This window comes from Camelina sativa, chromosome 3, assembly GCF_000633955.1.
Source record: "Camelina sativa cultivar DH55 chromosome 3, Cs, whole genome shotgun sequence".
In the NCBI taxonomy this organism is placed as follows: Eukaryota; Viridiplantae; Streptophyta; class Magnoliopsida; order Brassicales; family Brassicaceae; genus Camelina; species Camelina sativa.
Window position 1 is genome coordinate 23,152,786 of NC_025687.1, and position 22,825 is coordinate 23,175,610.

A 22,825-nucleotide genomic window follows, 5' to 3' on the forward strand; every position below is an offset into this window, starting at 1 on the left:
AACCCGGTTCTTGAACCTTCTAGGGTTTCTCTAGAGCCAAGTCCCGGACTTGAGCGGGAGAGAGGAATGAACAAAGATCCAATCTTTGGGCCAATAATTTCTATATTCCAGTCTTTTTTTCTTTTACAATGAGGGTTTAGGCCTTTATATAGGCAAGCTTACATAAGGGGGACACTAAAACCCTAGACGCGCGGCCATGATCTGAACCATACACTTGGCCATAAAGTAAAAGCAAAAGCAAAAAGGGAACAAAGACCATCCAACGGTCATAAGAGAGTTCAAAGAAAATAAAGGAAAGGAAGGAAGGAGATAGGGTTGCCACGTCATTGGTGGGACGTGGCTGATAGGATCTTCACTTCCTTGGCCCATAATCTTGTTAATGAAAGTTTCCAAGTCATGAGCCAAGCGGGAACGAAGTGGAGATGCACTAGAGCTCGCTGCCTCGTTAAAACCCCTTCGGTAAACCCATTGGGACAAACCCGAAGTAGGAAAAAGAGTACAGCTCCTTCTAATGACTTAGGGGTGTCTTCACGCTAGCGTGATGGTGAAGACACACAAATCAAGCTTCCCAAAGCTGGTCGCACCCAAGGCTCTTCATTGGTGATGCTAGCCATGAGCCATTGGTGTAAGGTTGGAGCTTGGCCTTGTATTGCTCATTAGATGACGTTGTCTTGCTCCTCCTAGATGATCCTTGGGGACTGGTTGATGCCGCGTTGATGTTCTGGACCGACTTTGATGCTCCTACGCGAGCTGCTAGACGATGGTACCAATGTACCGGTTCTCACCGCGGTACGGTCATGACCCGGGTTCCATCATTCCCTCCCTCTTGAAAAGGTTTTGACCTCAAAACTCTGTCCAAAACCTGGATCAAAAAGGAAACCAAATCAGCAGCATCAAAAGTTCAACCAAGGTCTAATTTTACCGGGATCAAAAGGAAAAAGTAAGGCCTTAAGAGAAAAGGATAAGACTTCCCCGGTAAGGCCAGCAGCATTGGTCGCTCCTATCCCATCATGAACCTTGGTTGCTTGTGGGGACTCTCCTGGATGCCACACAAAGGTTTGGTCCGCACCGTATTTGCAAAAATTCATCGCCATAGGACCTTGTGCGGAAGCGGCCTTGGCGCTACGAGANGGTCATAAGAGAGTTCAAAGAAAATAAAGGAAAGGAAGGAAGGAGATAGGGTTGCCACGTCATTGGTGGGACGTGGCTGATAGGATCTTCACTTCCTTGGCCCATAATCTTGTTAATGAAAGTTTCCAAGTCATGAGCCAAGCGGGAACGAAGTGGAGATGCACTAGAGCTCGCTGCCTCGTTAAAACCCCTTCGGTAAACCCATTGGGACAAACCCGAAGTAGGAAAAAGAGTACAGCTCCTTCTAATGACTTAGGGGTGTCTTCACGCTAGCGTGATGGTGAAGACACACAAATCAAGCTTCCCAAAGCTGGTCGCACCCAAGGCTCTTCATTGGTGATGCTAGCCATGAGCCATTGGTGTAAGGTTGGAGCTTGGCCTTGTATTGCTCATTAGATGACGTTGTCTTGCTCCTCCTAGATGATCCTTGGGGACTGGTTGATGCCGCGTTGATGTTCTGGACCGACTTTGATGCTCCTACGCGAGCTGCTAGACGATGGTACCAATGTACCGGTTCTCACCGCGGTACGGTCATGACCCGGGTTCCATCATTCCCTCCCTCTTGAAAAGGTTTTGACCTCAAAACTCTGTCCAAAACCTGGATCAAAAAGGAAACCAAATCAGCAGCATCAAAAGTTCAACCAAGGTCTAATTTTACCGGGATCAAAAGGAAAAAGTAAGGCCTTAAGAGAAAAGGATAAGACTTCCCCGGTAAGGCCAGCAGTATTGGTCGCTCCTATCCCATCATGAACCTTGGTTGCTTGTGGGGACTCTCCTGGATGCCACACAAAGGTTTGGTCCGCACAGAAGTGGCAAAGATGATTGGCCGTAGGTCCTTGTGCGGTGACGGCCTCGGCGCTCTGGATGGAGAAGGGTGGCACGGTATTGGCAACTCCCAGCTGGAGCATACTACCTGAAGTAGTCATGAACATTACCGAGTGCAAAAATCCATCAATGGCCATCTTCGGTGACTCCTTGAGCTTGAAACTCCCCATTGCCGAGTGAGCACCGGATAGGGAACTGATCACACGGTCAGAATCTTCTTTGGCGTCGCCTAGTGGTTCGTTACACGTCCTGGATGAAGATTCATGTACCATGGCCTGCTCCGAGCATGGCAGTCGAAGGTCGGCTTGGTCTCGATCAGGAGCGGTAAGGAGTCGACCGCTGTTCGCTTGATTGCCTGGGCTTGTACCACCGAGTATATGCGCTTGGTGATCCGGCGGCTCGGCTGGCTTCTCTATGATTCCTCCAAGGCCGTTGACATCTTCTTTATTGTCCGGTTCATGGTCCGGTTGCGTCCTTGTCATTTCCGGCCTGGGTATGATCTGGGGACGGACTTCTCTTTGGGCTGGTTCCTCGTTCCGTGTGGGCAGTTCACGGCATTGGACGGTCGGATCATGTCGTCTCCGATGTGTCTCATCACGGTCCGGATTAGCAGTTGGTCGCGGATCTAGCGTTGGCGGAGACACAAGGGCCGAGTGTTGGTTCCGCGATGATTCTCCATGGGTGTAAGATGTCTCTACTTGGCCCAACATTTCTCCAAGGTATTGGAGTTGAGATTGGATAGAGATCAACTCGTCCATGAAACTTATTGCTCCGGGAGAATACACCAGCGTCCTTGGGGCTTGTTCCCTTGACTTAGCCCAAGGTCCAACAATGCTTGGCTTGGTTTTAGCTCGGCCGCGACTGGACTTGTTGGCCGGTGATGCGCGGGGTGACCAGCTCGGAAGATCTTGTGTTCGCGTACGGTACGCCCTTGACTTGCTGGATGATCCGCACGGTGACCAGGTCGGACCTTTGCGGGTACGTCTCGGGTACTCCTTCTGCAGCTCTCGGTGATACCGCGGTGGCGCATAGTAAGGACCCAAACGTTCGCCTTCGGAGTCTTCGTCACCTTTTGGCCATGACTCGCGATAAGGTATGGCTTGTGTAGCGGACGGCCAATGGCGGTCCGGTGTTCCATGCCCTTCTTCATAGTCCCTTTCGTACCATGGTTTGTCCTTAGAAGTCTCTGGTTCCGGATCTGTACCACAGTGTTTGTCGTACCATGACTCGCCTTCGGTGGCCTCTTGTTCCGGGTTAGTACCATGGTGTTCATCGTACCATGGTTCGTCCTCGGTAGCCTCTGGTTCCGGTTCACTACCATGGTGTTCTTGGTACCATGGTTCATCATCGGAATAACGATCTTCGTGCTCCATACTTGATCAATGTCGAATCAAGCATTGGCTATCGATCGCAGACTTGGAACTACGTACGATCAACGATACGGACGGCCAATGGTGGTCGGACGGCGGTACGGACAAATGGTACGGACGGCCGATGGTCGGACCTCGGTACGGACGTCAGGTACGGACGACCAATGGTGGTCGGACGTCGGTACGGACGACTGGTACGAACGGTGGTCGCGGTACGGACGGCGGTCGCGGTACGGACAGCGGTTGCGGTACGGACGGCGGTCGCGGTATGGACGGCGGTCGCGGTATGGACGGCGGTCGCGGTACGGACGGCGGTCGCAGTACGGACGGCGGTTGCGGTACGGACGGCGGTCGCGGTAAGGACGGCGGTCGCGGTACGGGCGATGGTCGCGGTATGGACGATCTGTGACGCGTGGCCGTTCGAGCAGACCCTACACAAAGATGAACGCGTGGATTCTCTGTTTGTTGGGATCGACACAAATAGACAGACCTTGGACAGCTAATGATAGAAAAAGGTAAAGCAAAAAGCAAAAGTAAAAGCACTACAAGACAACCTAAGACTAAAACAAAAACGGACCTCACGCGCTGGGACTCTACTCGCTACACGTGGCCTTTAGGCCACCACTAACAACGACCAAGCAAAAGAACACAACTTTATGGATCTAAACTACCCAAACGAAGAACAGCTCAAGAACACTAAACACCTAGCAAGAACAAACTCTATACAAACGGACTAGACTCTAAACAAGACTCAACTTGACCGTACAAGGACGTAAAGGAAGGAAAGATACGACCTTGTGAGGAACCTTCGGCTCTGATACCAAACTGATGTGACCCCGGACTACGGACGTGGTTCACGGACGTACGGACGGAGGATACAGCGGAGCGGACCGGAGAAGCGGTTCGGTTAGGGACGAGAATGGACGCGAATGGACGCGGAACAGCGGACGTACGGACGGATGGTCGGACGCGGCGGATAAATGGACGTACGGACGAGTGAGCGGATGGAACGCGGATGGACTAGAGCGTCACAAGGAGATACTCGACTCGTTCGGCTCTAGTTAGGAAACGGATGGAAACGGATGCTGCGTACGGACGTACGGACGGATGGTCGGACGCGGCGGATAAACGGACGTACGGACGCGTCGGATGGACGAGTGAGCGGATGGAGCGCGGATGGGAACAGACGCTGCGTACGGATGGACGCCGCGGATGGAGCGATGTACGGAAGGAAACGGGACCAAGGAACGACAAGAACGGACGGAGAGAGATTCGCGAGGAGATGCTCGACTCGTTTGTCTCTCGGATAGATGGGGATGAATGGACGGTGGATTGAGTCGACGACACACGGGAGATGGCTCGGCCCGTGATACGGTCGGACTAGAAGGTCATGAACCCGGTTCTTGAACCTTCTAGGGTTTCTCTAGAGCCAAGTCCCGGACTTGAGCGGGAGAGAGGAATGAACAAAGATCCAATCTTTGGGCCAATAATTTCTATATTCCAGTCTTTTTTTTCCTTTACAATGAGGGTTTAGGCCTTTATATAGGCAAGCTTACATAAGGGGGACACTAAAACCCTAGACGCGCGGCCATGATCTGAACCATACACTTGGCCATAAAGTAAAAGCAAAAGCAAAAAGGGAACAAAGACCATCCAACGGTCATAAGAGAGTTCAAAGAAAATAAAGGAAAGGAAGGAAGGAGATAGGGTTGCCACGTCATTGGTGGGACGTGGCTGATAGGATCTTCACTTCCTTGGCCCATAATCTTGTTAATGAAAGTTTCCAAGTCATGAGCCAAGCGGGAACGAAGTGGAGATGCACTAGAGCTCGCTGCCTCGTTAAAACCCCTTCGGTAAACCCATTGGGACAAACCCGAAGTAGGAAAAAGAGTACAGCTCCTTCTAATGACTTAGGGGTGTCTTCACGCTAGCGTGATGGTGAAGACACACAAATCAAGCTTCCCAAAGCTGGTCGCACCCAAGGCTCTTCATTGGTGATGCTAGCCATGAGCCATTGGTGTAAGGTTGGAGCTTGGCCTTGTATTGCTCATTAGATGACGTTGTCTTGCTCCTCCTAGATGATCCTTGGGGACTGGTTGATGCCGCGTTGATGTTCTGGACCGACTTTTATGCTCCTACACGAGCTGCTAGACGATGGTACCAATGTACCGGTTCTCACCGCGGTACGGTCATGACCCGGGTTCCATCAACCACACTCGACCAGACACTCGACCGTGTGCGGAGAAAGACTCGACCGGCCGTAAGAAGCAGAAGAAAAGGTCACTCGACCAAGCACTCGACCGAGTACATAGCTTCACAATGATCAAGTTACACCAAGGAGGATTTCATCACCTCTTTGAACTCCAACCCAAGCCTGAAAGGGCACCAAAAGTCAAGCTTAGAGACTTTTAAACAAGCTCACTAGGGAGGAAGTCCCTAAGGTATCATTGTACAAATGTTTATTTTTCCTTGTAGTTTTGATTTTTTTTTCTTTTATGTTTGTGTTGAGGAGGACCAAATGGAGGAATGAATGGCGCTTGATAGTGAAGATTTGCCATGGTATGCTGATATAGTTAACTACAAAGTATGTGAAGAAATCCCAGCAGACATGGACCCTTACAAGAAGAAGAAACTGCTCAAGGACATCAATGGTTACTATTGGGATGAACCTTACTTGTACAAAAAGGGATCAGATGGACTGTTTAGGAGGTGTATAGCAGAGAATGAAGTTGAAGGAGTGTTGGGACATTGTCATGGTTCTGCTTATGGAGGTCATTTTGCAACCTTCAAGACTGCCCAGAAAGTCCTACAAGCTGGTTTATGGTGGCCTACTTTATTCAAAGACACTCACAAGTTCATTACAAAGTGTGATGCTTGCCAAAGAAAGGAAATATTACAAGAAGGAATGAAATGCCCCAAAATCCAATTCTGGAGGTTGAGATATTTGATGTGTGGGGAATTGATTTCATGGGACCTTTTAATCTTCCTTCAAATGGGAATGTCTACAGATTAGTAGCAGTGGAATATGTCTCCAAGTGGGTAGAAGCTATTGCTAGCCCTATTAATGATCAAAAGGTGGTTCTTAAGCTTTTTAAGACCATAATCTTCCCTAAGATATGGAATTCCAAGAGTTGTGATTAGTGATGGAGGGACACACTTCATCAACAAGATCTTTGAAGGAATGCTAACAAAATATGGAGTTAAACACAAGGTGTTAACAGCTTATCACCCTCAAACAAGTGGGCAAGTTGAAGTTTCAAATAAGCAAATCAAAGCCATTCTATCAAGGATAATGGGAGCAACAAGAAAAGATTGGTCTAGCAAACTTGATGAAACACTTTGGGCTTATAGAACAGCTTTCAAAACACCAATAGGAAGAACTCCATTTCAAATTGTCTATGGAAAGTCTTGCCATCTTCCAGTTGAGGTTGAGTATAAAGCTTTATGGGCAATCAAACTTTTGAACCTAGATCTAGAAATAGCACAAGCTAAGAGAAGCCTTGATTTGCATGAGCTTGAGGAGATCAGATTGGAAGTTTATGAGAGCTCCAAAATCTACAAGGAAAAAACAAAAGCTTTCCATGACAAGAAGATTGTCATTAAGGATCTAAAGGCTGGAGACCACCAAGCTTTACTTTTCAACTCAAAGCTCAAACTGTTTCCTGGGAAATTGAAAAGTAGGTGGGGAGGTCCTTTTGAAATAAGGAGGTTTTACCATTTGGAACTGTCACACTTCTCAACAAAGATGGTAGTGAGTTTACAGTTAATGGTCAGAGAGTTAAGAAATAGTGGGGAGAAAAGGAGAAACATGGGAAGTGCACAATGTTTCTCAAGGATGCTCCTCAAGCTTGAAAAGCTAGAAGAAGTCAAGCTTAGTGACTTTAAACAAGATCACTAGGAAGGAAGTCCCTAAGGTATCTCTGTCTATATAGTTTAGGGGGTTTTGGTATTTTGATTTTTGTTTTTGTGTTTTCATGGTCAAGAAGGCAAGAGAGTCTAATCAGAGGAAGAAAGGAGGAATCGGAGACCAACTCGACCAGCCCACTCGACCGAGCACCAGTCGATGGCCATCGTTGAGTTGCCTCCTTCCCCACCTCAAAATCAAGCTCCAAGCTCCAGCTACACATTTGACAGCATGAATGAGGATGTGGACAACTTCTTCCACAACCCATAAGGTACCAACATCACCTCTCTATTGTAAATATCATTGCATCTCTAGTTTTATTTTATTTTGAGTCTTGAATCCTCTTTCAAATTTCTCTTACACAGTGGAGTGTGTAATTTAAGTTTAGGGGAGGTTTTGAGATAGTATTTGATGTTGTGTTTTGTTTTCTTATTTCAAATTTTTAGCATTATCATGTTAGTATTTGCATTTCATCTAAGGCATAGAAAAAAACAAAAAAATATGAATTTTTTTGCAAAAATCTATAAAAAAAAGAGTGTTCATGTAGTTTGCATTGCATATTAGGATCTTGTTTAGCATGTTTCATATAGAACTGTTTAATATTTGCATTAGGGATCTATGATGAGTTTAGCCTTGTTAACTTGTTTAAATGTACTAAAATAGGATCAATGCCCAAGTTAATAGTACTTTGATCCTAGTTGAGTAGCTAGAAGCATAAGATTGAACCAAGCCTTGAATTCCTGCATTGCATTTGGTCTAAATTGAAGCATGTTGTGATTTGATGCCATTTCCTACTTATAAGAACCTAATATTGACTTTGAATTATCAATTTGTGCATTGCTTTAAACTCATGGATACCATATACATATTTGGATCATCTTTCTCCTTTTTACCACTCTTGTTGATCCAAGTAGCTGATTTTATCATTAAAATCAGTTTCCAATACCCTTAATCAATCCTTCTTTCAAGCCATGTTTATTCTTGTGTGTGTAAAACCTTTTTGGGATTGAGCTTGGTAGAAATTGTTAGGTTTGAGCTGACAAGAGTAAAGCCTTGTGTAGTTCTAGTTTGCAATTTTCAAACTAGATAGTACTAGGTGGTTGAATTCTTGGGTTTGGGACTTGGTTGTTTTGAAAAAGAAAAAAAAAAGAGAAAGAAAAGGTTAGAGTCTTTAGGAGGGGAATGTGTTTAAGTAAATTTAAGCTCTAGTGAAAGAATGGAAAGTATGAGATTGTTAAAGATGGTTCTAATCAAAGTAAAAGAAAGAAAGAAAAGAAGAGTCTAGCAAAAAGCTTTTATGTCTTAAGAAATAAGAAGCAAAAGGGAACCATAGCAAGTAAGAAAGAAATCCCATTCCAATAGTTGATTCAAATAAGAAACCTCTCCTAATGCTTAAAAACAAAAGAGAAAAGGGTATTTAAAAAGAGATGAAGATAAATGGTAAAACTAGGACAATTTGGGATTAGAATGATAGGATAAACACTTGGGGTACCTTTGGGTAGACAATGTTTTGTTTTTGTATGTGTCTAATTGTTCTTACCTTTAGCCTTCTTCTAAAGCTCAATCCATTTTTTTTATGAGATAACATTGATATTGATAAGCCCCACTCGAAAGAGAGACCATCATTGTCTCTAAACCTTTATTACCAAGCCAAATGAGTTTAAAGCATTGCATAAGTTGATTCATGTTCTTGCTTATGAATGTTAAAGAAAATGGTTGATTTGAATGCATGTGGATATCTAAGGCTTAAATCAGTAAAGGTTGTGATAGACTTGTCTAAAATTTTTAAGTACAGCTCATTCAACTTGCATCATAGTACTAGTAACTTGGACATTGATTCTAGCTAGTTTATTAGCAAGCTTTAGGTGCTGAGATCCCACTTCCAAACCTCACTCTCCTACTTATGTCTTGTTTATTTGCTTGAGGGCAAGCGAAGACTAAGTTTGGGGGTATTGATGTTCATATATTTCACCTTGTTTTACCTTAGTATATTCACATCTTTTGCATGATTTACTATCTAGTTTGACCATTATTGAGTAGCTTTAGGACTGTTTATGCATTAGAGTAGAATTGCATTGCATTTGCATAGTTTTTAGTAGTGACGGCCCGAAGATATTCGATGCTTAAAGCAAATAAAAAATTTATGCCCCAAAATTTTTTTTTCGCGTCACAAAATAAATTGAAACTTAACTAGTTTATTAAAGTTCTAACGAAAAAATGTTAATAAGTAAAAAAAAAACAAAAAGCATTAGTTTTGTTTATCGCGAAAGATAATTCTCCTTGCCTGCATTCCTGCAAATTCATTCATCAATTTTTTGGTTTCTCAACCTGTTCTTGCTCTATAGATATCAACGCCAAACCATTCAATCGATCCTGAGACATAGTCGAGCGTAGATAATTTTTTATGAGCTTTAATTTTGAAAAACTTCTCTCCACGGAAGCAACCGAAACCGGAATGGTGAGTAATATACGATAGGCAATCCATGTGTTTGGATAACAACCATCCATTCTTTTCAAAAATTCCAACACTTCAACCGGTTTTGTAATCTCTTTTGGCAACACATCCCTTAAAAGTTTCAGCTCCATAAACATATCTTCTCCATCTACATCTGAATGCATATCATGCTTCAAGGAAGCTTCCAGCATCATACAAGATGTCTTTAACTCATCATCTTTTGCTAACTTTAGTCTCTGTACACCAAACAAAAATCCAAAGATTTTTTCATAACATTGGAATTGCTCAAATGTTACCTCAAGAGACGTAATAGCTTGATCCATTATGTTGATGAAGTAATCAATTCTAAAACTCTCCTCTGCAGTCTTACTTTCATCAACGTTCTCAACATCCTCACCAAATTTCCTTTTTTTTTCACCAAGCGCTTTGGTTTTGTAGGGAAGACAGGCTCAATCTCCATCTCAATGGCAATTTGTGTAGCTTCAACTTTAGCTTTCTCGAAACCTGTTTCCTTGTAGTCTTTCAAATAAGCAATAAGCCCTCCTAACTGAGAAATAGCATCCACAAGATCCATATCCTCTAACTGTAAGGATTTGCTTACTATATTCACAGCAAAAAGCAAATCATACCAAATTACCATTCCAAATAAAAATTCAAACCCTCCAATTCCATGTTTTTCACTCTCTCCAAGAGATGCAGCCTCACTTCAGTGTCCTGGATTATCACTATATTCTGCCAAACAAAATAGTGCATCTCTTATCTTTGAAGCTTGAAATCTTATTGGTTTAAGACTATCAATCCTACTTTCCAACGCGTCTGAAACAGCGATTTAAGTGTAATACCATTCACAATTTCTCTTAAAACTTCCCAATTGTTGGTTGGAGCTGCAAAGAGACAATATATTCGCTGAACAATGCCAAAAAAAGAAGTAGCTTTCTCAGATGATTTAGCCATATCACAAAGTGCAAGATTAAGACTATGGCATCCACATGGAGTGTAAAATGCCCTTGGATTTATATCAAGCAACCTTTTCTGAACTCCTCTATGTTTTCCCTTCATATTTTGTCCATTGTCATATCCTTGTCCTCTTACATCATTGATATCCAACTTCAGATCAATCAATGCATCTTGAAGAGTCTTAAAAAGTCCCTCACCCCTCTTATCTTTGATTTCCAAAAACGTCAAGAAGAACTCCTTAATCTTATGTGAACTCGTTGAAACATCCACACATCGAATTAAAAAGATCATCTGTTCTTTACGACTAACATCTGGAGTGGAATCAAAAATGACAGAAAAGTACTTTGCATTCTGAATTTTCTGTAAGATCATGAGCTTTATCTCATTAGCAATTAATTCTATCAACTCATTTTGAATCTGATGACTGAGAAAATGGCTCTGAATTTCACCTTTATTAGCCCGTCGTATGTGTTCCTTCATTACTGAATCAAAACCTCCAATCATCCTAATAAATGCCAAAAAATTCCCACTGTTTGGATCATCAATCTTATCATTAGTTCCACGAAATGCTAGATTTCTTTCAGCTAGAGTCTTTACCACTGAAATTATTCTCAACAATACATCTCTCCAATGTTTTTTCTCCTTCTTAATTGCCTCTTGCATATGCTTGTCAATAGTTTTATTCTTTTGAAATCTCTCTTCTAGCTCCATCCAACGAGTCATGCAAATAATATGTCGATGAGTTGTTTCATGTCTTTTCAGTCTTTGCAAAGCATTTCTCCAATCATTAAACCCATTAGTTGCTAATAGAGTAGGATTTGTTTCTTGATCAAATAATTTACAGCAAAAGCAAAAGACCTTATCTTGAACTTTTGAGTAAACTAACCATCTTCTAACTTGTTTCTCTCCATTAGTCATTCTTCTTATATAAGATGAATAAGTGAAACATCTATCAACATTATCTCTTGAAAAACGGTAATCAGCTCTTGGTTTTGGAGGTGGTATTTTCTCAACCAAATAATCTCTCATATTTTGATCAATATTCTCCCAATTTGCAGGATCAGTCATATCCACATTCTCATAAAACACTCTAATCTCATCAAATTTTTCATCAACTCTATCATCTTCTTTCTGATTTTCACTCTGAAACGTTTTATCCCTGTTCTCATTCATATGATCTGCATCATCCTCCACTACATTATTAAGCCCTGTTCTCATTCATACTCTTCTCATCTGCATTCGCTTCCATATTATTAAGCCCTTCATCTTCTTTACCTATCTCAGCCTCAAGTCTAGCAGTCTCATCAGTTCTAGGAATTGGAGTTCTGGTAACGTACCTTAACATATTGCCAATTTGAGATTTCATCACTTCATCTCGTCTGTCCTTTTTCTTCCTATTATCACATCCACTTGGTTGACTTCTACCTCCTGGCGGCATTGAACTACACATAATAATAAAATTTTAGAATGAGAAAACAAAAACATAAACAGAAAAACAAGACATAAACACAAAACAACATAGATTGACAAACTTGATTAGAAAGAAAAGAGAAATAGAAGAAGACATACATGAATCAAAAAGAAAAATCAGTAAAAATAAGAGATAGAAGACGAAGTAATATTCAATTATGTTTTTTTTTAAAAGTTAAATTGTTTGATAAATATTTACTTTATTTTAATTTGTGTAACAATTTTGGAAAATTCATTTTTATATTTTCTACAGAATAGTTATATAAAAAAATTGTTTTAAAAAAACGTCGAGTCGAACCCCTTACCTTATACATAAAGAACATATCACCTAACCACTACACTACATGGCAATTACAAATTGATGCCCCTAAATTTTTTTATAAACTCTGCTGCTTAAAGCCCTTGCTAATTGGGTTTCAGCTACGCGTCGGGCCTGGTTTTTAGCATAAGCAGGTGATTTTTGATCCTAAGAAGCATGGAAAGATGCTGAGGAGGATTGGAGCTATCAAGTGAAGAAGACAATGGAGCTAGAGCAGAAGAATCAAGATCCGAAAGTCCACTCGACCACCACACTCGACCAGACACTCGACCGTGTGCGGAGAAAGACTCGACCGGCTGGAAGAAGCATAAGAAGAGGTCACTCAACCAAGCACTCGACCGAGTACATGGTCGAGTTGACCGAGCCGCCTGCCTATTTTGTCTTCTAGCCATTTTAGGGCTTCCCCTCTCTCCTATATAAAGCCTTGTACCCTGCAGCCACGAGAAGAGAGCGACTTTTCAGAGAAAATATATAAGAAAACCTAATTTTTACCCTTTTGGGATTATTCTACTTTTTGCTTAGATCATTAGCCACTATTATATTATCTCATAAATCTTTGATACTTGTTGGTTTCATAACTTTCTAAGTATTAAGAATTTGAGTTTGATTTCTTCTTTAATATTGTAGATATCTATCTTATCTATCTAATCATGCAAGTTTCATTGATTTCTGGGTTTATGATTTTGTTCATCATGTTTAGTGATTGTGAGTAGTGTGTAGAGATCTTAAGGATGGATTAGGCTGGGTAAAGGTTATGGGTGTTTAGATTGATCAAGCTTTATTGTTATACATCTCTTCTAGATTAGATATGCTCTATGCTATTCTTATACTGAGAGGGTAAGGATAGATCTTAAACTTCTTAGCATCACACCAATGTCTAAGTTGTTAGATAAGGCTAATGCTAGAGATTATCATGCTTAACCTAAGAGATTAGATGTTTAAGGTGATTTTTGACATTGATGATCTGGTTGTTTAATGCCTGCTTTTATATGTAATAGCTAGTGAGAACTAGGTATAAGAGTATCTAAGCTTGATTGTTATTGTCATGAGAATGGATTAACAAGTATTAGAAGATCATTGTCTAGAGATAGCTCATTGTTGATTGAGGTTTGTTGATCAGTTTAGATAACCATAGCTTGAGCCCAGCCCATGATTCCATCTTTAGGACCTTTCTTTGTTTATTATTTTCCCTGTTTTGATTGTTGTTCTGTCTCTGTTCTTCACATTAAGTCACTCGATCGATGCTCGATCGAGTGCTTGCTCGAGCATCATCCAGTGTTCTTGTTTATGTTCTGCATTTACTTGTTTCACTACCTGTTTCATTTCATGTTTCATTCTTGTTGCATTCATTCTGTTTCTGTTTGATCATGTTTCATTACTTGTCTTGCATTAGTTTAGTTCACCAAAAAATCATAAAACTTTCCCGCCAAAATCAAAAAATTTCCCCGCCAAAAATGAAAAATTTTCCTACCAAAATAAAAAAAAATTCCCGCGAAAAATTATTTTTTCCCGCCAAAGTCGAAAGTTTTTCCCGCCAAAAATAATTTTTTCCCGCTAAATTTTTAAAATTTATACCTTTTAAAAACCTTGTAAACGCTTTTAAAAACCTTGTAAATGACATTTTAAAAACCTTATAAAAACCTTTTAAACGTTTTTACAAGGTGTTTAAAAACCTTTCAAAAACCTTGTAAACGCATTTACAAAACTTTGTAAAATCGTTTATAAGGTGTTTAAAAACCTTTTAAAAACATTTTGAAAACCTTATAAAAACTTTGTAAAAGCGTTTAAAAGGTGTTTAAAAAACCTTTTAATTCTCTTTTTAAAATCTTGTAAAAGCGTTTACAAGGTGTTTATAAGATTTTTATGAGGCTTTTACCTTATAAAACCTTTTAAACACCTTGTAAATTTTTTTTGGCGGGAAAACTTTTGGCGGGAAATTTTTTTTGTTGAAAATTTTTATCAAAATTTTTTCGACAAAAATTTTTTTTGGCGGGAAATTTTTCCGAAATTTTTTTGGTGGGAAAATATGTCGGAAATTTTTTGGTGGGAAAATTTTGTTTTTCTTTTTATTGAATAAAGTATTTTTCATCTAAGGGTAAAATGGTCATTAAAAATTAAAGGAGGACAAAAATAAAAATGGCCAAAAAAGTGTTTTTTTGAAAAGGGATATTTCAAAAAGGGTATTTTTAACAAATTCTCATGCAAATATCGGTTTATTAATAATATATTAAAATTTGTTAAGAATTTGTGAAATTTAAATATTATTTGGAAAATATGGTATTCACTATAAACAATTATTTTCTTAATTTTACAAAACAATATTGTACGTAAAATAACAAAAATTCATTATGAAAATAAACAACATTTATCCACTTATTTGCATAATGATTTTTTTTTCTTGTATTTTTGGCGAAAATGCCAATATTCTTGATTGGTAATTTTTTTGCGTTATCGCATTAGTAAAATTTATCCCGTCATTATGCGTGTTACCAATCAGAGCCAATATCATTTTTATGTTTCTACAAAATCAGATCTGGGGTACTTTGGAAAAAATAATATTAGACATTGGGAATCTCTTTAGTAAATATCAAAAGATTAGGTAGGAGTTATTTGTACAAACTCTTCAAGATTGTGGACTATTGTGCACCATACCAAAAGACCGGGGAACATTTGAAAATAACAAAAAAATGGGGTCATTTGGAAAATATGAAAAATCTGGGATAACTAGTAAATACGGAAAGATCTGTTGTAATTTGTATATATCAAAAGATCTGAGGTAGTTAGTACATATCAAAAGAATCTAGGATATTTTTATAAATACCAAAAGATAGAGGTAAATTGTTAATACCAAAATATTCAGAGTAATTTGGTAAATAATAAATATCAAAGACTTTGGGGGTAATCGGGAAAAATCTAAAGATATGGCATAATTTGATAAATAAATAAAAATCTGAGGAAGTTTGCTGAATATACAAAAATTAGAGGTTCTTTGTTGTACATAAAGAGATGGAATAATTTTGTAAATATCAGAAATACGAGGCAACCAAAAAAAAGTTAAGATCCCAATTTTGATGATCATAGGCGCCAAATCAAACTTTAAAAGTCAGATTAATACAGACATGAGATTTCATTGTGGGATTTTGATCAAGTGGCTTCGGTGGACAGTATATAGTCACTGTTTGGGCAAAAGTAATCGATTCGTTTAAAGACTACGGAAACAAGAAACAGATGTTGAATAGTTGCTTTTATTGATCAAAGTCTCGAGCTCAAATACAAGAATTCAAGGCAAAGCGAATCAATCTGTAAACTCTTGCCGCGTTCTAGAGTTGAGTCGTGTGTCTTGGGTTTTACGTCTCTTGCTTTGCTCTCGATGCCCTCTTTCGTAGAGGTCTCTCTCCTTTATATATAGATCTCTTAACCCTAATCCATTAGGATATGTCTTGGGCTTGTCGACTCTATCTATGATAGAGTCGGTCACGGGACTCTCGGGCCACTAGTAAAGTCGGTCATTAGACTCTTGGTCCATTAATAGATTCAGTCATGTGATTTTCGACCCATTAACGAAGCCAGTCGCGAGATTCTCGGTCTCGTGATAGAGTCCATCACGAAATTCTCAGTCTCGTGATAGAATCAGTCATGAGATTCTCGGTTCATTGAACCAACCAAGAGAACTTTCCTTTTATAAGATAAATTCATATTTATGTTAACTTTAACCAGCAAAATATGAATTGACTAAATAAATATAATTTATTTATTTATGATGATAAAATTATGTCGAATCAGTTGGAATTCTGTAAAGCAAAGAGAGATTTTCTTTAAAATTTCAAAAGTTGTTCACATGAGGAATCTTAATCATAATGTTGACTACATAACATTCAGACAAAATTAAAATTTTATGGAAAAGGGGTCGGGGATAATCAAAACAGTTTATATACTCTTACATAGAAAAAAAAAAGAGATAATAAACACAAAATATCAACATATATATAGCAATGATGTATACGAGGTTTAACCGGTTTAAAGGAGATTTACAAATTACAATGCTACTAGACTAGACCCTAAATTAATTCGAACCTATGAGCTACACTGACTTGGTTATATCGGGACCTCAAAAACTTTTATGGACCAACAAGTTTATAATGGTGCGCTAGCTAGCTAGCTAGTTATTTTAACGTTTGTAAAACCAAAAACAAAGATGCTCCAAAATCCAATTTGGAATTAATAAAGAAACAAAAATCAGGAAAGAAGATATATATTAGTATATTAGTTTCTAACAAGTAATTGTTATAAAAAGAACAAATTTAGTAAAAACAAGACAGAAACTCCACGTGGTTGCATGCATGCGCCTTCACTTTCAGAATCTGTCTCCATTTGTTTCTCTTTTTCTCTTTTCTCGCACCTCACATATCTCTCTTCTTAGCCGAGAATGGCTGATCGAACAAACCCTAGCAGCTACACCCAACAGAGACCCATCAACAACTCAACCACCGTCCCACGAAGTAACACCACCACCAACCACCCCCTCTCATCTCTTCTTCGTCAGCTACTACAATCACAGTCTCCTAATTACTCCGGTCAGCTCTTCGGATTACTTGCATTCTTCATCTCCGGTGGAATCCTCCTTTTACTAACCGGGATCACCGTCACCGCTTCTGTCCTCGGAATCATTGCTTTTCTCCCTGTCATCATTATCACAAGCCCTATTTGGATCCCTTTGTTCCTCCTCGTCACCGGATTCTTGTCCCTTGCAGGATTCCTCTTTGCTACGGGGGTTGTTGTGTCGTGGTTGTATCGATATTTCAAAGGCATGCATCCAATCGGGTCGGATCAGGTGGATTATGCTCGGAGTCGAATCTATGACACGGCAGCTCATGTCAAAGATTATGCTGGTGGGTACTTCCATAGTACGCTGAAAGATGCAGCACCTGGTGCATGAAGAGTAACCTTACGGGTTTGGTCTCATGTAGAAGTTCCACGTTTTGTATTCCCCTTAATTTGACTGTTCCCTATGTTTTTTTTCCTCTTTCTCTCGGTGTATTGATCAATAATATATGAATGTGGTCGGCCGGTGGTTCTATTACTTGAGGTGAACCACAGTGGTTCTATTATATTAAGTATCCAACTATCAAGTCACCTTACTTTTTTTAGTTGACGAACGGAAATGGAAATTGCCAATTGGGACTTAACCAAATAAAAATATCGGGCTTAGGAAGAAAACAAAACAGACCATCATTTGTATGTACCCACTAATGTTAACAAAAAAAAACGGGCTTAGGCCCATTATAAAGTCAGTCGGTTTAGTTAGAAACTGAATTAGGGTTAGCGTCTGTAGCAAGAAAAGAAACAGTAATATATATTCGTCCTCTGCCGCATCAAGGAGTTGATGTGCTTATTCTTGTAGAACAACACTTGAGGCTTGTGACGTCGTTGTAGAAACTACTAGGTTTCCACAATGAATTTGTTTAAGGGAGGAAACAAATTCAATAGAATTATCTCTCTAGAAAGTAGATCTAAGCCTTGGAATTAAAAGTAAAGAAGTAGAACTCAAAAGAATTAGGGTTTATTGCTAAGAACAAGAGGAGAACTCGATTATTGTATTCGATTCTGGATGCCTTACAATGGAGAAGTCTCCCCTTATTTATACATGTTCTTAGATTGCACAATATATTAACTTTCCTTATCGGACGAAGTAAGATATGGAAAACTGCCTTATTGCTTGAGTCGGCCGCCGTGCCGAAGTAGAGGTCGGTTTCTTCTTCTTCAAGGCTACGCTTTAGCCGAACTGACTTCTTGTTGACCTAATCAAGCCCTTAACCAGTTTCCCGGTTAACTAATCAATTAGTATTTCTGGTTTAGCTCGGTATGTCGGGGGTGCTGAATCCCGCACCAACAGTCGTTCTTCATCTTAAGGTTCTTTCCGATCTTTATACCTTTGTCTCTTCTTTTGGTTTTATTTTTCTTGTCCCGTTTGTTTCCTTAATGGCCGTTTAATATTCTCTGGATCGATCGAGTAATTAAACTCGTTGTATCTGAATTTTTCTAAAAAGTTTTTTCTGTGTTTATAGCTCTGTTTCTTGAAATTTTGGATTTGTGGTTTTCGATTCTTGCAAAACAGGCTTTGCGAGTTGATGTATCTGATCAGAATTTGTCTTTAGCAAACGTATTATTTAGAATTTAGTATTATGCAACTCTGTTCCGATCATCTTGAAACGTTTATTTCTTTATAGGATCATAAGTTTGAGTTAGGCCAAAAGATCAACTTATGCTTCTGCCAAGTATTGAAAATAGTGACCAACTTACAATTAGTTATTAATCAGGGTTTAGGGCTTTTGATAGAATTCGAGATTTAACCTTTGTTACTTCTAGTGATGTGTGATTGATGATTAATTCTATTTAGCTGTATACAAGTATAGTTCGCTGAATCGATCTCTTAGTTGTACAAGATTTTTCATTATTAACTAGACTTTGTATACCGTGTTCCCTTGTTGTAGGTTAAAATGGGAGACAATCATACCAACGACGACAAGAACATTGTGATGTGGAAGATGAAGAAGCTGGTCAAATCCCTTGAAGCTGCTAAGGGAAACGGAACTAGCATGATCTCACTCATCATACCTCCGCGTGGTCAGGTCTCTCGCGTTAGCAAGATGTTGAGTGATGAGTACGGAACCGCATCAAACATCAAGAGCAGAGTCAATCGCCAATCTGTTTTGAGCGCCATAACTTCTGCACAACAAAGGCTGAAGCTTCACAACAAGGTCCCTCCCAATGGCCTCGTGCTCTATACCGGAACCATTGTCAACGAGGAAGGCAAGGAGAAGAAGGTTTCTTATGACTTTGAGCCATTCAAACCTATCAACAATACTCTCTACCTCTGTGACAACAAGTTTCACACTGAAGCTCTTAGTGAGTTGCTGGAATGTGATGAGAAGTATGGTTTCATTGTAATGGATGGAAACGGCACTCTCTTTGGAACTCTTAGCGGTAACACACGTGAGGTTCTTTACAAGTTCTCTGTTGAACTTCCGAATAAACACGGAAGAGGAGGACAGTCTGCTCTTCGTTTTGATCGTCTTCGTACTGAGAAGCGTCGCAATTACTTGAGGAAAACTGCTGAGCTCGCCACAAGGCTATACATCTGTCCTTCGACAAGTCAGCCTAATGTGTCCGGGATGATAATTTCCGGTTTAGGGGATCTCAAGACTGAATTGAGTCACTCAGATATGCTTGACCCCCGGCTTACGGCAAAGATATTGAATGTGGTGGGTGTATCACATGGAAGAGAACGTGGTTTCAATGAGGCTATTGAGCTGTCATCAGAAGTCTTGGCGAATGTGAAGTTCATTCAAGAGAAGCGTTTGATAGGGAAGTTCTTTAAGGAGGTAGACCAGGACACGGGGAAGTATGTGGTTGGCTTGGATGATACGTTGAACGCTTTGGATTCGGGTGCTGTCGAGACACTTATTGTATGGGAGAGTCTTGATATCAACAGATATGTGATGAGGAACAGTGAAACCGGTGAAAATGTGATAAGATTCTTGAACAAGGAACAAGAAGGCAAGACAGAGAATTTCAAAGTAGGCAACACCAAACTGGACGTGGATGAGAAGATGTCGTTACTGGAATGGTTGGCTAATGAATACACGAGTTTTGGTTGTGCGTTAGAGTTTGTGACAAACCAATCAGAGGAAGGGTCTAAGTTTTGTAAAGGGTATGGAGGGATTGGAGCGATACTTCGTTACCAGCTTGACCTGAGTGCCTTTGATCCTGAGGATGGAGAGGTTATTGATCACAATGATGATGTTTATGATTAGCCATTAATCAAATCCTCACCCTTTCCGGTTCAGGATGATGAGCCACTTCCAACACCACCAGCTCCAAGCCTGAACCAGCCTGCGCGGGCTCTCGGGGTTACCACGCAGAAGATAGTTCGAAAGTCATCAAAGAAGCATCTATTTACAAAGGTAATGGATCTCTTGAAAATTAATGCTGTGTATCTTTTTTCTGAATTATTGGTTTACTCTCTGAGATGGGGTTTGTTAAAACTTGAAACAGGTGAAGAATGAAGAAAGAGGTGGAAACTAAACTGGTCTCGGCTACAACTCACCTTTGGTAGCTAGCGCTTTGTCGTTCTACAACATCTATGGAGTTTTTTTTATCTATCCTTTTTGGGTTTTTTCTTTAATTTCTAAAAAATGTTACTTTTGAGTCAGCAGAATCAGAGAAGAAACCCGATCGTAATTTGGGTTTGTATTTCTCTCCATTGCATATGGATATTGTTTTGTGTTGGTTGGTGTTTAAGTCGAACGACCAATAGCTTTTCCCTTTGCGTCGTTGTTTTGTTTTGTTTTGCAAGATTGGTAAACTAAATATTTTTAATTTATTGAAATTCTATAATACCTTTAGCTATAATATGTTGTTGAAGAAGAAAACGAATTGTCTCAATATATATTTGCTTAATATAAACGATGATGAAAAGCAAATTAAAGAAGGCGTCAAGAGACATAATCAACAATGTTAACATCATTCTCTCGTTCCCACTAATCGACTTAATCAACAAGGCTTAATTAGCAACTGTTGGATTTTGTGTTATAATTACTTCTTTTTTGTACACTTTTCCTTTGTTTTAGGTTTCGCCCTTTCAAATCTATGAACCCTAGTTAGTTCTGTTTATCTTCCATTTTCGTATCAGGACAAGCTCTCGGAGATTGTTTTTTTTTTTTTTTTGAATTAGCTCTCGGAGATTGATTTTTGTTAATAAAAATACCTGATTTATTGTTAGGCTTTTTACTCAACAACTATTCTAACCGTCCTACCAAAAAAAACAACTAGTCTAACCGTACCGAATCAAACTAAACTAAGTTAAATGAATTTAATAAAATTTGATCGAGCTAAAAGTAATATGAAAACCAATGATTCGAGACAATTAACATAGCCCTACTCTCATTTGAAAATAGACACACAAACAAAAAGAAGAAGAAGAAGCTGTTATTTCCGATATAATTGGTTAGTACTCCATTAGTCTTAATTCATCTGATGTATCGTCAGTTTTATAACACACAAAAAAAAAAACTCATTTGAAATCATACAAGAATAATAGTTATCGAGTGAAAATAGTATGATAAACTGATATAGAAAAGCTGACCTGAAAATGAATTAATTCGACATTTATAGTATTAATAGCATGATGTTTTTGAGTTTTTAGCCTATCCAAATTTAAATGTTGTAACCAAACATAATAGGGATCATGCATTACACAGTAACATTCTTATATATACATAATTTGTTTATGCTGCCTAATCGACACATCATGACATCAATCATCTAATGGAGCCTCTTATATTAATATGAAGCTACTTAAAAAAATCATTCGTTCCCGTCGGGTTTGTCGGTGACCTTGGGTTAAGAACCGGTCGGGTAAACGGGTAAGCTACGTGGTGATCTCGGTGGCACCTCATTTAACAGCCGTCTGTTGCAGTCGTAATAAATCACACCCGAGAAATCCAACGGCTCGCATTTGCCTCCCATCAAAATCTCTCTCTGCCAAAGACCGTGCTCCTCCTCCTCTGCCGCCGCCGCATTTTTCTCCGCCGTGTTTTTCCGGCCGATCATCGTCATCGCCTTGTTGCTCAAAGACGTGAACAACTCTTTAGTCCGAGGAGACCTCAGCGGCGAGCTTGTTAGATTCCATCGGAATCTTTCTCCTATGCCTTCTCCGCCGCTTCGAGTTCGCTTCTTCGGCTTTAGCTTTAGCTTCTTCGAGAGCCGATTCGCGTGTCTAGCGCAAAGAACCATTATAGAGACAAGAAAGCTCACGCTTAGACGTTTGTGGGACGAAGACGAGGAGGAGGAGGAGGAGGAGTTAAGTTCCGGCGTTGATCGGTCCATATACTCGCCGGAAAAGAATATTAAGAAGTTACAAAAAAATAAAAAACTGCTTTCGTTACCTTCTTTTAGGGTTTAACTAGTCAAACTCAATAATTTGATCTAGAGGCGATTTAGTCTCTAGTGTCTGAAATTTATGTGTTAAGTGCTATATATAAGTAAATGTACACGTTAACGAGAGTTAAGAAAATAATGGTTAGTAGGTTACCGGTGGAATAGGTCGTCTTTGCTTAAATTGATTTGTATATCATATTGTCATATGTGGACAGTGAGTTCTTGAATATAATTAATAAATTTGAATCTTTCGTTTTCGTTTTCTTTAGATTTATGTTGAATATTTGAAACTTCATAGAGCATGCGAGGGATATGCTTAACGAACTTTGCCTTATGTATTATAATATTGTTATAAAGAAATATAAGCTAGGAAACAAGACATATACTACTATACGTATAATATTTTAAATCCTAGTATTCAATTTCATTACAGAAAAGGGATTAATTGGGTCTTG

At 39.6% G+C, this 22,825-nt stretch overlaps 3 protein-coding genes across 3 annotated transcripts; 2 read left to right on the top strand and 1 right to left on the bottom strand.

Moving 5' to 3' along the window:
• Positions 16,819-17,539, top strand: LOC104777814 (oleosin 16 kDa-like). The gene has a single exon (XM_010502138.2). It carries the CDS (start codon positions 16,858-16,860, stop codon positions 17,365-17,367), a length of 510 nt encoding a protein of 169 aa, XP_010500440.1. The 5' UTR covers positions 16,819-16,857; the 3' UTR covers positions 17,368-17,539.
• Positions 18,330-20,781, top strand: LOC104777815 (eukaryotic peptide chain release factor subunit 1-1-like). Its single transcript, XM_010502139.2, has 3 exons — positions 18,330-18,341; positions 18,923-20,395; positions 20,487-20,781. Exon 2 carries the CDS (start codon positions 18,929-18,931, stop codon positions 20,243-20,245), a length of 1,317 nt encoding a protein of 438 aa, XP_010500441.1. The 5' UTR covers positions 18,330-18,341; positions 18,923-18,928; the 3' UTR covers positions 20,246-20,395; positions 20,487-20,781.
• Positions 21,664-22,575, bottom strand: LOC104777816. Its single transcript, XM_010502140.2, has one exon. It carries the CDS (start codon positions 22,317-22,319, stop codon positions 21,834-21,836), a length of 486 nt encoding a protein of 161 aa, XP_010500442.1. The 5' UTR covers positions 22,320-22,575; the 3' UTR covers positions 21,664-21,833.

Coding starts and splice junctions, on each gene's coding strand:
- LOC104777814 (XM_010502138.2), top strand. CDS start 16,858: ATGGCTGATCGAACAAACCCTAGCAGCTACACCCAACAGAGACCCATC.
- LOC104777815 (XM_010502139.2), top strand. CDS start 18,929: ATGGGAGACAATCATACCAACGACGACAAGAACATTGTGATGTGGAAG.
- LOC104777816 (XM_010502140.2), bottom strand. CDS start 22,319: ATGGACCGATCAACGCCGGAACTTAACTCCTCCTCCTCCTCCTCCTCG.